The sequence below is a fragment of the Alligator sinensis genome, unplaced genomic scaffold (assembly GCF_000455745.1).
Source record: "Alligator sinensis unplaced genomic scaffold, ASM45574v1 scaffold1142_1, whole genome shotgun sequence".
NCBI classification, from domain to species: Eukaryota; Metazoa; Chordata; order Crocodylia; family Alligatoridae; genus Alligator; species Alligator sinensis.
This window is the reverse complement of record NW_005842617.1, coordinates 518,990-532,942: the sequence shown is the minus strand read 5'-3', so window position 1 is coordinate 532,942 and position 13,953 is coordinate 518,990. Positions and strand designations below refer to the sequence as shown.

At 45.1% G+C, this 13,953-nt stretch overlaps 1 protein-coding gene and 1 long non-coding RNA gene across 2 annotated transcripts in view; one reads left to right on the top strand and one right to left on the bottom strand.

Moving 5' to 3' along the window:
* LOC102368550 (phosphatidate cytidylyltransferase 1) overlaps positions 1 to 13,953 on the top strand; it is a 73,704-nt gene that overhangs the window by 12,000 nt on the left and 47,751 nt on the right. The window contains exons 2-3 of the mRNA XM_025215012.1: positions 3,497 to 3,624; positions 9,039 to 9,135. Coding sequence (XP_025070797.1) covers positions 3,497 to 3,624; positions 9,039 to 9,135 — 225 coding nt within the window. The remainder of the gene's footprint in view (positions 1 to 3,496; positions 3,625 to 9,038; positions 9,136 to 13,953) is intronic.
* LOC102368393 lies at positions 1,080 to 2,975 on the bottom strand. Its single transcript, XR_324916.1, has 4 exons — positions 2,941 to 2,975; positions 2,011 to 2,104; positions 1,510 to 1,591; positions 1,080 to 1,104 (listed from the first exon to the last, which is right to left on the bottom strand). It is a non-coding gene; the product is annotated as an uncharacterized LOC102368393 (long non-coding RNA).

The following is a 13,953-nucleotide window of genomic DNA, read 5'->3' as shown; positions in this document are numbered from 1 at the left end:
TTGCCTCGGAGTCGTTAAGGCTCCGAGGGGACGGTAAATAAGTCCCGCGGAGTTGTTGAAGCTCCGTGGGTTCGACAAATTAAACCTCTGTTGCCCTCTTAAGGAAAAAGCTGGGTTCGTATGGATCAGCAGCGCTTAGAGATCCTCACGCTCCTTTCCCGAACTCCACATGCTTTCTCTCTCTCCGATTTGGGCGGAAACCACCCAAGCCTTTTGTAAGGCTAGCAAGCCAATAGCTAGCCGCCACGTGTGCCTACGTTAAGACTGGCCAATAATGTGGCACGAATCCTAATACAAATGGCAGTGACTCCTTGCATCGCGCATTGCTATAATGCAAAAGAAATGCACTATGCAAAGAAAGCTACAGAACTGGCGGGAAAAGCTCCTGCACGCGGGTTCTCTGTTGCAGCAGAACACTCCACTGTGCAAAAGAGCTGCAATTTGGTGGGAACATGAATTAGCGATGCCGAAGCACACACAAACAAAAAAACCACAACTTTGGGTTGTGACACATTGCATTGCAAAGAAAGCTTTGGGGGGAAAAAAAATCACTGTTGCATCACACCCCCTATAACAGTACAGCCTGCAAAGAAAAAAACAAACTGCCAGGGTGTCAGGAAAAAAAAGCTGTCTTTGGACCTGCGGCAGCAGGTGTTAACCCCAACCCCCAATCCCCCCTCCCCAGTGACCATGCATATGAAATGCATTATAATGTTTTAAAGACTTACTAAAGTCTTTAAAGACTTGCTAAAGGCCCTGGGAGGTCCATGCATGGAGAAGTTTTACAGATTGCCTGCTTGCCACTAGTGGTGGGTGTGGTTGTTTAGTCTTTTTTTTCTTGCAAGACAAGCTGGCTGCACCATAGTACTTAACAAGCATTTGACCTCCCTCTGATAACAGTCCACCCTGCAACTCTTTGCAACTCTTTCCAGTAATGCCATGACTCCATAAAAACCCTCAACCAGACCCCCATGCTGAAGTGGGCGCAGTCTCTGAAAACCACCCCTCCCCCCACCAACTCACCTGAAAGCAGACATGACATATATAGAGCAAAAATAAAATACTTTATTCAAAAAAGAGTGGTGTGGTGCATTTTCTTCTTTTCTAAAAAAAAAAGAAAATAATAATTTTCTTTTTAAATTTAAATTAAAAAAGAATTTAAATAATAAGTAATACATTATTAAATTAACAAAGATTTTAAATAAATAAGGATAACAGTATTATACAAAAGGGAGATCTTCCTCCCCAGCACCTTTACAATATAAAATACATACAAAATATACAAAAATAAAAAATGACTGCAAATCTGCACAATATAGATCTTTCACTCTCTTCATTTTTAATTTTTACTGGTTGCTGACCCCAGCAAGTTCTGACTCCAAAAATTTTCTGCAGGGCAGTGGAAAGAAGAAAAGGAAGAGGAGAGGGGTTTGGAGCAGTCAAAAAAATGGACTTTTCCCCCCCTTGCCTCCCCCCACACATCTCCACAAAGTTGGTGGGACATATTACCTAAATGTCACCCAGGATGCTGCATATCTTGGGTGTCGGATCTGGTAGGCAGTGTCCTGCCACTGAACTTTTGGTCATGGTTCTGAAATGGAATGTGATGAAGTTCAGAAGGTTTGCAATAGTGAAGGAAGTCATGTAACCGCTCACTCCAAAGTTTCAAACTACTTGCAAAAAACTTACCATTACTGCTGCAACTGTCATCTAGAGCTATGCCCACTGCAGTGGCAGCACACAGTAGAGGCATGGGGGGGGTGCAGGTGGAGGGTACATGGGGCAGGAGGACATATGCTATAGGTGGTGGGGGGTGGAAGAATTAAGAGGGGGTAGTAAGTTAAGGGAATATTGGCTCTCCCCCATTTCTTTTTGTTAAAATAAAAATAATAATTTGCAGACCTGACCCAAACCGGTAACTACTCCACTGCATGCTGTGAGGGAGGAGGGAGGGGTGAGGAGTGAGTGAAGGTTAAAAAAAAAAAAAAAAGAACACACAGAGGCACCTACTGGCTAAAGGCTGGAACAGTGCCACCTCATGGTGAAGGGAATTAATTAGAAGTCTTTGGAGTCTGTGGCTGTTTCCATAGCTGGGGTGCTGTAACTGGGGAGTGCAGCAAAAATAACACATCTCCAAGTAGTGTCAGTTAAAGGTGCTAAATGGACTTTTGGAGCAGCGTGTCATGGGATAGGGTCCCTAAGGATGGCCATGATCTCCTAAGGCCCCTCGACTGTGCCAATTTGGCCTGATGGACACCCTCTTTTCTCGTCCGCCACGTCTTGATGTAAATGTAATGTAGGGAGGCTGCTTTCATGCCCAGTCGGACATGGTCCTGATGGACTTCCCTGGACCCCGTGGGTCCCCAGCCTTACGGGCTATATGTGTGGCTCCAACCGCCCCTTTACCATGCCCCAAGCCTCACAGATGGCATTGACATTGTCCTGTCTAGGCCTTGCTGTGATCTGGCCCCCTTGTCCACTCTGGGCCCCCCGCAGACCTGTATCTGCACCTCACTGGCGCCTGGGCCCTCCACAGCCCCATTTTTGCTCACCCCCTGAAAGCTGTGCCCCTCTGGCACCAGGAACTGCTCGCCCCCTGAACGCTGTGCCCCTCTGGTCCTGGGGTCTGCTCACCCCCTGAATGCTGTGCCCCTCTGGCACTGGGGTCTGTGTGCCCCTGAAATGCTATGCCCTTTCTGACATTGGGGTCTGTGCACCCAAAATGCTGCACCTTCTCTGGCGCTGGGGTCCCCACACTGCAGTGGGCCCCCAATGAGGCTTCCTCCTTCCCCAAGTAGCCTCACCCAAACCACCCATGTTGTAAAACAACAACCAAACATAAGCCCCTGGGCTATAACATAACACAAGCTGCATAAGGTATGCTCTGCCCCTTTACATTACTAGGAACAGAACTTAGTCAGGCCTCTTCCCTTCACTCACTCTAGGAGGGCTCCTTCCCCCTTAGCTGACGGCAGAAAACTGAACTCACTAGTCCCCATCCTGGGGTTTATATGGGCCCAGGGCCTTGCCCCTTCCGGCCAGCTGACCAGGTGCAGGTGCAGACGAATTTCCTCATTAGCTAGCTGCCATGGCAACCTGCACCTGGGCTCCTGTCTGGCTCCTTGGGCTCTCCCCAGGCAGTTTCTGCTCTTCTAGGATCAGGCACCTAAGTGCCCTGCAACACAGCAGGAAATCCCAGGTCTTGCAAGCACAAATGCAGTTGCGTCGGTGTTAACAGGAAATATCGTTTTGTCTACATACGCCCTTAGGTATCATCAGAGCTATTCAGTTCATAAGAAGATAAATCTCTGTGTAAAATATATGTTTGTTGAGCTAAACTGCATTCTCCCTAAACATCTATAGATATGCTGATCTGCCATTACTGCATTGTCTGAGAAATAGTTTTCATATTGAAGTAATGTTTCAGATAAAATGTATACTGCCTTTGTAAGAGTTAAATAATAGTCACATGTGTTTTTTTGTTTTTTTGTCATAGGAGGTGGATGTGGATGACAGATTTGGAGATTTAGATCTCAGAAATGATTCAGATATTCCTGAAGTTCCCCCATCAACAGACAGCACTCCAGAAATACTCAAAAGAGCTCTTTCTGGCGTATCTGCCAGGTATAGTAAAGTGAGATTCCTAACACATTTGGGACAAGAATGTTGAGAGTTGCTGACTAAATGTAATTATATTGCAAATTTAATTTCCTATGTGATAACCTTTACACATATACCTTTATTTTGGATCTATTATTATGGATCTTTAGCTACATTTTTGCTTGAGTACCAGTTTTTATGAAATTAACATTTTCAGTACACCACCCAAAGATTGCCTGGCTTCATCCATTATAAAGAAATAATTATTAAATAACTTTAACTTAACTTAAATGCTGAAGCATCACAGAGAGACAGGAGCCAGATACCAGTAACTGTGACTGATCTTAAGAAGATTAATTTTTTTGGCTTCATGTAATATGCTGGCTTTCTGGCCACCTTTAGTTAATTGGAGTTATTTTGCATTTTGCTAAAGAAGGAGGAATCCAAATTTTTTTTGACAGGTTAGCTTTACATTCACTTTTCCATCAACCTTTGTGCCTTTTATTGGGAGATAGTAACAAAATAATTAAGTGTAGATGGGAGCTAGCAAGCAATACCCATTTTATTTTATTATTTTCCCCATAGCTGGCAGGAATCAAAGGGCATGCCTGTACTGCATCTCTAGTGTGTCTAGGCAGTGATGTTCCCAAGCATGTCCCAGTCTTCTTTCGCTTGCATTTGTCAGAGCCAAGAATACAATAGTGAAACTGCCCTGGGGTGCCCCTGCATGCTGAAAACAGAAGTTTTGAAAGTGACTGTAGGGATCTACACCCACCATGGCTTCTGGGTTGTCAGCAGGAGGTTGGATATGCTTGGAAGTGTACTGGAACAGGTGAGGAACACAGTGTAGACATATCAGTTGAGTCATCATCTTCAGCAATCCCTCACAGTTGAGGATGATTGTCTTCCATTATTGTCTTATCTGTGTGTCCAAAGATGGCTGATAAGGCCTACCTGGGATCAAAAGACTCTACTGCAGCTCGGATGTGTGTTTTTGTGTGGGGTGGGTGGCGCTGGATTCTTGATTTGTTCCATGATGCTTTGTTTCTGCTGCTCCTGCTTTTCCATCTACTGTTGTTGTCATGAAGTTTCAAAGCACTGAGATCCCTACAGCAGACTTTTCTTCCATTTGGGATAGTCCTGGGGAATTGTCTCCCACAAGTTGGCATCAGTGTTGCATTTTTTTAAGTTGGCCTTCAGGACTTCCCTGAAGTGCTTTCTCTGTTATCCTCTTGAGCATACACATTGCTGAGATGGGAGAATAAAACTTGCTTTGGATGTCTGGAGTTGGACATCCGGATGACATGCCTGGCCCAATGAAGTTGATGTTGGATGATGATCACCTCAACACTCGTGGGGTTTGCTTGCAGGAGAACACTAATGTTGGTGCATCTGTCTTCCCACTGGCTTTGGAGGATCTTACACATGCAGCGTTGATGGTACTTCAACAACTTCAGATGTCTCCTGTACATTGTACATGTCTTAGCTCCATACAGTGAGGTGGGAATCATGACTGCTTGATAAACCACAAACTTGGTTTTGGATCTGATGTCACGATCTTCAAACACCCATTTCTTCAGGCACCCAGAGGCTGCACTTGCACATTTGAAGCGATGTTGGATTTCTTTGCTGATTTCTTTTGCAAGAGGTGGGTCTGAGATATGGGAAATAATGTTCTCCAGCGTCTCACCATGGATCTAGATTACTGGAGCTGGGGACTGCTCATTAGGAGCTTGTTGGTGGAGGACCTAAGTCTTCTGAATGTTAAGTGTCAGTCCCATTTTCTGGTATGCCTTGATAGAGGCATCAACAATTTCCTGAAGGTCTGCTTCTGAGTGAGCACACACTACAGCATCATCAGTGTACTGGAGCTCAGTGATCAAGGTCAGGGCAGTCTTGGTTTTGTCTTGGAGTTGGCTGAGATGAAACAGCTTACCATCTATTCAGTACTTTAGCTCCACTCTGGGTGGAAGCTGTTAGTGGTCAGATGTAGCATCATGGCAAGGAATACAGTATAACCTCATAAATCTGGATATCAAAAATCCGGAATTGTCAAAAATCCAGCACTTTCTAAGCTTCCCTCTCCACTCCCCTGGACGCAGAGGGGGAAGATTGCACCTGGCAGCTGCCACTGCCATCCATCACCCCGTGTCACCACTCTGTATGTGAACACTGCTCCAAGACTGGCCACCGCTCCCCCCACCCGCTGAACGCAGAAGAGAAAGCTTGCATGCAGCGGCTACCATTGCCACCACCATTCCACTCTGTGTGCAGCCGCTGCTCCAGGACCGACCGCCACTCTCCGCCACCTCCCCCGGATGTGGACAGGGAAGCTTGCACGCGGCGGCTGCTCCTACCATCCACCACCCCACTCTGTGCAGCCACCGCTTCAGGACCAGCAGCCACTCCAGTTTCAAAAAACTGGAATTTTCAAATTTCCAGCACATGCTTGGTCCTGAGCATGCCGGATTTAGAAGTGTTGGAGGGATGATGCAGCCTTGCTTAGCTTCTGTTTTAACCTCAAAACCAGTTGAGTAGTAATCAGGTCAAATGCAGGAATGTTTTATATGTACATGAAGCTAGCTGTAGAGGCACAGTTCTTTCAAACATGAAGCACTTTGTGTACTTAAGTCATCTCATTCAGTTCATTCTGCTGTTGTAATTAACTGTGTGCAGTAGTCCAACTAAGGCATATTCAGAAGTGTCATAGGCTGATAACTGAAATGTGACAGGAGGACAATGTTATTCACTACATAAATATTCTGGAAGTAACTTGCCACATCCAGCAACTCATTTTCTCAACAGTTAGGAACAGAAGTTTTAGTAAGTCAGTTTAGTATAAACAGGCTTTCACCTGGCTTCATGAGTCCTTGCACACACCCCCTCACCAGATTTAATACCTTCTAATTCAGACGTTGTACATGTCTTAGCTCATTACAGTGAGGTGGGAATCATGACAGCTTGATAAACCACAAACTTGGTTTTGGATCTGATGTCACGATCTTCAAACACCCATTTCTTCAGGCACCCAGAGGCTGCACTTGCACATTTGAAGCGATGTTGGATTTCTTTGCTGATTTCTTTTGCAAGAGGTGGGTCTGAGATATGGGAAATAATGTTCTCCAGCGTCTCACCATGTTGTCCCCAAAGGACAGTGAGTTCGTGCCCGGTGCGCTTGTGCCAATAAACACACAGGGGTGAAGGATCCAACTTAATCTTTATTTCTATGCAGAAAGTGGTGCTTGGCAATCGTTCGCAAAGCAAGCACCCCCCACCCCAGTGGGCATCAGCCTTATATAGCTACATAACAGGTTAAACTTGCTGATGTGATGAAATGTGTAGCAAGCAACCCCCCTTTTCCAACTCCACCAAGTAACCCCCCTTCCAACCTTCCCCGGGACCTTGTTGATACAGCTTTTCCTTCTAGCGAGGCCAGCAATTAAGCAACTAAGCAACAAGCGATCTCCCCCAGCCTAAACAACCTACTCTATGCCCTTGGTTAGATAAAATACTTTTTCAAAACACACAAAGCTGTTCCTAGGAAAAAACTAGTGAAAGTTCAGAGGTACTCATCAACCATGGATCTGGATTACTGAAGCTGGGGACTGCTCATTAGGAGCTTGTTGGTGGAGGACCTAAGTCTTCTGAATGTTGTGTCAGTCCCATTTTCTGGTATGCCTTGATAGAGGCATCAACAATTTCCTGAACGTCTCTTACCACTGTGGGCCACTGCTTGTGGCCCAGCCCCAACCATGACCTTCCAAGCAATCAGCAGATGCCACAAAAGGAATCTAGATAGAAAAAGGCAGGCATTAGCATGTTGGGGATGCCTCCTTTGCTGCTTGGGCTGGAGTGTGCTGCTGACTCTTTGAACTACTGTGGGCCAGATCCAGTCTCTTCACTGTTTGGGTCTGGCCTGCAGGCTGTATGTTGCTTACCACTGCTCTAATTAGTTTAGTGATGCTTTAGTTTTTAGTAGCTTTTTGTTTAGTATGTTATCTGCTCACATCTTGATGCCTGTCCTGACAGTTAAGCATGAACACAAACTTGTAACACTTTTAGTGTCATTCTGCTACTATCATAGAATGAGGACCAACAGTGCATGATGATTTTCAGATTCAGCTTACTAGGGTAAACATCTTGAAGGACTTTGGGTCTCTAAACAGACTTGTCCTCAATACTATTCAGAATCTGGTACCTCAGGACTTCCAGTTAACACATGGCTTTAAAATCTGCTTTAGGTTCTTAAATCATTTTTGGAGGGTACAGCTGTCAGTGCTCTGTGTGCAAAATACCGCTTTGTTGAAGGGTGGAGTCAAGGGTACTTGTTAGGATCATATTCCCTCTGATCATCTAATATATGGAGGCAGGGCCTCTTTTTTATCTGGCAACAGGACCATTACCTGAATTGGAATTTTATTTAATTTTTAAGAGCATCTAGATGAAGCACTACATAATCCCCCTCCTTAAATATTATCCCTATTTTTATGGTGATCCAAAGGAAAAAAAAAATATTACTGTGTTTACTTACATAGTGCACACATCTCTTTCCTGAAAATCAGCTATCCATTATGGGGGTACATGACTTAAGTGACAAAACTGATTTCCACATTGGAATGGCAGCAGTCTGAACCCTGTGTCCCATGGGTAATGTCCTATTACCAGTGTCACTCCTCTTCTCCCTCCTACAGCTACAGGTTTAACCCTTTCTCAGCCACTTCTGAATTAGCAGTAGTTGTGCTGACTGGGCAACCAGGAAAAGGGGAGTGATGCTGACAATGGAACCCCATCTCTGCTCTATGCAGGCACAAGGTTCAGCCTTACCTAAGGGCTTGCTGTGCAGGGAAGGCTCTGGAAAACTTTTTTTTCTTCATTTTGCCTTCTCAAAACAAGGTGTGTTGTATTTGGGGGGTGGGGTATGCAAGTAATTGTGGTGTATTTGTGGACATACTTACATGCTACAGGACTTCCCTTGCTTCGCAGGTTAGATTGTAGCTAGCTGCTGCAAAGGAATAGAAAATAGGAACAAGTAGCCTACTGCACCTTCTCTTACATCTCATAAATCAGGATTGATGACCTTTGTGGTTTCAGTATAAACGTGAGCACAGATCTCTTTCAAATTAGTCTATTTACCTGAATCCAAGACTACTTTAAATTTAAAAGACCCTCCCAGTAATTAGATTCTATACATGGAAAAATTTATAGATTTGTTATAGTTCATGTATAGGACTGCTACAACAGGAAAAGCAGTGATGGGGGTGGGGGCAAGCAGTGGTAGGGGAGGTTAAGTAGCCTAACCCCTGCTCCTTGTCCCCCTCCCCCATTTGTTCCTCCTTCAGCAGTATACTTTCTCTGGTTGAACACTAAATTAATCTATCTTTTAGCAAGTATTTAATTGTACAGATTTTTTTAATTGTCCTGATATGTTTTCTTTGTAGATGGAAAAACTGGTGGATTCGTGGAATCTTAACTCTACTTATGATTTTGTTGTTTTTCCTCATCATATACCTGGGATCTTTCATGCTGATGTTTCTTGTAAGTTCATTGAATTTTTTTTTCTATATAATATTTCATGCCTTATGATTAATGAACAGAGAGAATAAATCTGCCTGAAGACATATTATATAGAACTTTCAGATTGATGAGCAATTTGCCTTATGTTTAAATGTTAATATTTGTGAAAGGTGATAAATTGATATTTGTGGACGGGCTTTAGGGACTGCTGGACTTTTGTTGCTTTCAGTTACTGTAAATATTAAGACTCAATTTAGATTGAATTTAAATTAAATGAATAAAAAGCTGTAAAAATGGGAAATTGATATTACAGTAAATTTCCTTTTCTTAAAATGCTAAGCTAGTTTCAGCCTTCCCCTTGCATATTTCCTATCTCCTCACATGGCCTTTTACTGTGTGTCATATTGTCTTCTTTTTTTGAAGGGTTATCATATAATCTGAGGAGAGATTCAAGGCAGAGCCAAGAAACTTACTTGTTAACTTCCACAATTTGCATTTTTAAGGCTAGGGAAAGTGGGCAGTTTCTTTTTGTTAGGCTTGGCTGGAAAGTTAACGATACCTGTAAAAGGGGGGATGGCAGGGTCGCCGTGCTAGCCCTTGCCGCCTCCTCTACTGTGCCAAGCTTCGGACTTGCACCCTCCTATTCTCGCCCGCCACGACTTTGATGATATGTGTTTTTATAGGGAGGCTACCTCTCCTCCACTTGGCTACAGTTTTCCTGCTCCGGGTGTCCTGCGTATCTAGGCCTTGCTGGCCTTCTCTGTACGCCACCCTTCTCACTAGGGCCTTCTCTGTACTGCGGCCCTTCTCACCGGGCTCTTCCCTCTGCAAGGTTGGCCTCTCACCAGGCTCTTCCCTGGAGCTGGGGTCTGTACCACCGAACTCCGTGCCCTCACTGGGGCTGGGGTCCTCACTCTACCGTGAGTCCCCTATGAGGCCTCCTCCATCCCCTTATAGCCTCACCCAAACCACCAGTGTTAAACAACAAAACCATACAGAAACTCGAGCCTCCTGGCTACAACTTAAACATAAACCACCTGGCTGTAACAACATTGCTCAGACATCTTGGAGCTGCTACCCTTTACTCTGCTAGCAGTACCTCCAGTCAGGCTTCTCCTCGCATCATTGCTCCAGGAGTCAGTCAGTCTCTCTCTCTCTCTCTCTCTCTCTCTCTCTCTCTCTCTCTCTCACACACACACACACACACACACACACGAATAAATTAATCTTTAGTGGCCATACAGTTCTGTATCACTAATTACTAAGTGCTTGCAGTGAAATATGTTTTTATTACACAAATTACCATAAATTGATAAATTATCCCAGGAGACTAGAGAGAAATGCCTGGCAATGAAGGCATATTTCTATAGTGAGGTCTACTCTGTAGATGGCTTTAGATACAGCCAGAAATGTTTTTTGTTCTCAAGTGACCACTATTAGTTTTGATGAACTTTTCTTGCAATGCCAGGATTGCACCTAAGAAAAGTGCAGTCAGTGGTGGACAATTTCCTTTTGAGGGCAATTGTCTTTTTTGCTGAGAAGATGGTGATTCTCTCTACTTGCTAAAAGCAGACTGTGAAGAATCTTTTAAGAATTCATACCTCATCAGCAAAGTGGATGCTTACTAGGACTTTTACTTAGAGTAGTAAAATGTTCCTCTGTTTACCTCTTTTCTTCTGAGACACCATGGAAACATCAGAGAATACAGAAGAGGAGACCTAGCGTGCCAGCCTCACCTATATATTTGTAATGGCCATTATCTGCTAAAAGTAATTTTTATTGAGACTCTAGCTGCACATTAGGGGTGTGCAAAGCAGACCCTATTTGATTCGGATTTGGCCCGAATTGGGGACAGTGATTCAATTAGTTAATTTGGATTACTGTCCCTTATTCGATTTGGCTGAATCCAAATCTGAAGATTCGATGCTGATTCAGAGAATCGGTGATTCAGCCATAGACACAGCTTTAAATGTTTTTTCTACATACCTCAAGGTACCAGCATAGCTTGTGAATGCTGTGATGGTCTGGTGGATGGAGCATCCCACAGGAGCAGGGTGGGGGGAGCCCCCCCATGTGCTTGACGGCAGATCTGGAAATGGACTGGAATTACTTCTGATCCACTTCCGGGTCCACCGAGGAGCATGCCCCCCATCCCCCCCAGCTCAGCAATCAGCCACAGGGGGACCCTGGGTGCCTCCCCCAGACCCAGGAGGCACCAGTCACCAAGACAGGGGGTGCGGGGGGGTGGCCCTGCGCACTTCCTGGTGGACCTGAAAGTGTACCAGAAGTGCTTCCGTTCCACTTCTGGGTCTGCTGCCGAGCGCACTGGGGAGCCCCCCACGCTCCTGTGGGATGCTCCGTGCTCTCCAGCATCACAGCGTTCATGAGCCACCTGGTACCTAGAGGTATGTAGAAAAAACATGTAAAGCTGTATCTATGTCCAAACCTCTGAATCTTTCTGAATCTCTCCAAATTGATTCAGAGGGTTTTGTTTTGATTCAGAGAGATTAAAGGGTCCTCTGATTCGATTCGGATTCAGAGATTCGGCCACCGAATCGGGCCAAATCTCTGTCAAATTGAATTAGGGACCGAAGCTTTGCACAGTCCTACTGTGTAGTAGTATTGGCGAGATGGGAGTCCAGGATAGGAGTGATAGGAGTATTGGCAAGATGGGAATCCAGGAAGGGTGGTCATTCCTAAAGGAAGTGATCCTTTGGGCACAGAGAGAGATGATCCCATTGCAAGGGAAAGGGGCCAAAATATTTCCTTGGCTAAACAGAGAAATCTAGGGGAGTCTAAGGGCAAAAAAAAAGAGGCATATACATGGTGGAAGCAGGGGGAAGCTACCAAGGAGGAGTATACCTACTTGGCCCACACTTGCACGGAGGCAGTTAGAAAGGCCAAAGCAACTACGGAGCTGAGGCTGGCAACACAAATTAAAGACAGCAAAAAGTATTTTTTGAGGTATGTAGGGAGTAAAAGGAAGGCACAGGGCTGCACAGGACCCCTACTGAACAAGCAGGAGCAATTAGTGACAGACAGCAGAAACAAGGCTGAGCTCTTCAATGAGTTCTTTGCCTCAGTGTTCTTGAACAAGGGTCAAGATAAGTCTCCTAACTGATTCTTAGCTGGACATCAGCGGGACACCAGCCTACCAACTTTCGACGCTGACTTGATACAGTTGCTTGGATCAAGTAGATGTGTTTAAAACAAGCAGGAGCAATTAGTGACAGACAGCAGAAACAAGGCTGAGCTCTTCAATGAGTTCTTTGCCTCAGTGTTCTTGAACAAGGGTCAAGATAAGTCTCCTAACTGATTCTTAGCTGGACATCAGCGGGACACCAGCCTACCAACTTTCGACGCTGACTTGATACAGTTGCTTGGATCAAGTAGATGTGTTTAAATCAGCAGATCCAGATGAGCTGCATCTGAGAGTACTGAAGGAATTGGCCGATGTCATAGCAGAACCACTGGCACGGCTGTTTGAGTGCTCATGGTGCTCTGGTCAGGTGCTGGAGGACTGGAAAAGGGCCCATGTGGTTCCTATTTTCAAGAAGGGGAGGAAGAAGGATCCAAGTAATTATAGGCCAGTCAGTCTCACCTCCATTCTTGGAAAAGTCTTTGAAAAGATTATTAAGGTTCGTATTTGTGTGAGTCCAGCGGGAAAAACAATGCAGCAGGGCAACCAGCATGGATTTGTAGCAGGTAGATTATGCCTGACTTATCTGGTTTCGTTTTATGACCAGGTCACAAAACGCTTAGACGAGGGAGTAGAGACGGATGTTGTTTTCTTGGATTTTAGGAAGGCCTTTTATATGGTATCTCATCCCATTCTCATAAATAAATTAAGAGGCTGTGACACAGATATTTACATGGTCAGGCGGGTGGCAAATTGGCTTGGGTGTTGCACCCAGAGAGTGGTAGGAGATGGGTCGGTATCAACCTGGAACGATGTGGGTAATGGGATCCCGCAGGGCTTGGCCCTCGGACCTGTACTCTTCAATGTCTTCCTCAGGGCGTGAAGTGTACTCTGTCCAAGTTTGTGGATGATACTAAATTGTGGGGTGAAGTGTACACTCTGGAAGGTAGGAAACAATTGCAGGCAGACCTGGACAGGTTGGAAAAGTGGGCAGAACACAAAAAGATGCAATTCAACAAGACCAAACGCAGAGTGCTGCACCTAGGGTGTAAAAATATCCAGCACACCTACTGGCTGGGGAATGACCCCCCCAGCAGCACAGCAGCGAAAAGGGATCTTGGAGTCATAGTGGACTCCAAGATGAGCATGAGTCGTCAGTGTGACAAAATCATCAGCAAAGCTAACCACACTTTATCATGCATCAGCAGATACATGACAAATAGAACCAAGGAAGTAATTCTTCCCCTCTGTGCGGCATTGGTCAGACCGTAGTTGGAGTACTATGTCCATTTTTGGATGCGGCACTTTAAGAAGGATGTGGATAATTTCAAGAGGGTCCAGAGGAGGGCCACTTGTATGGTTAAGGGGTTACAGGCCAAGCGCTATGAGGAGAGACTAAGGGACCTGGACCTCCTCAGCCTCTGCAAGAGAAGGCTGAGAGGTGATCTTGTGGCCTACAAATTCATTAGGGGGATGCAGCAAGGAATCGGAGATGCTTTATTCACTGGGGTGCCTCTTGGGGTAACAAGGAACAATGGTCACAAACTGACAGAGAACAGATTTAGGTTAGACATCAGGAAAAACTTCTTCATGGTAAGGGTGGCCAAAATTTGGAATGGGCTTCCAAGGGAGGTGGTGCTCTCCTCTACCTTGGGGATCTTTAAGAGAAGGCTGGATAAGCATCTGGCTGGGGTCATATG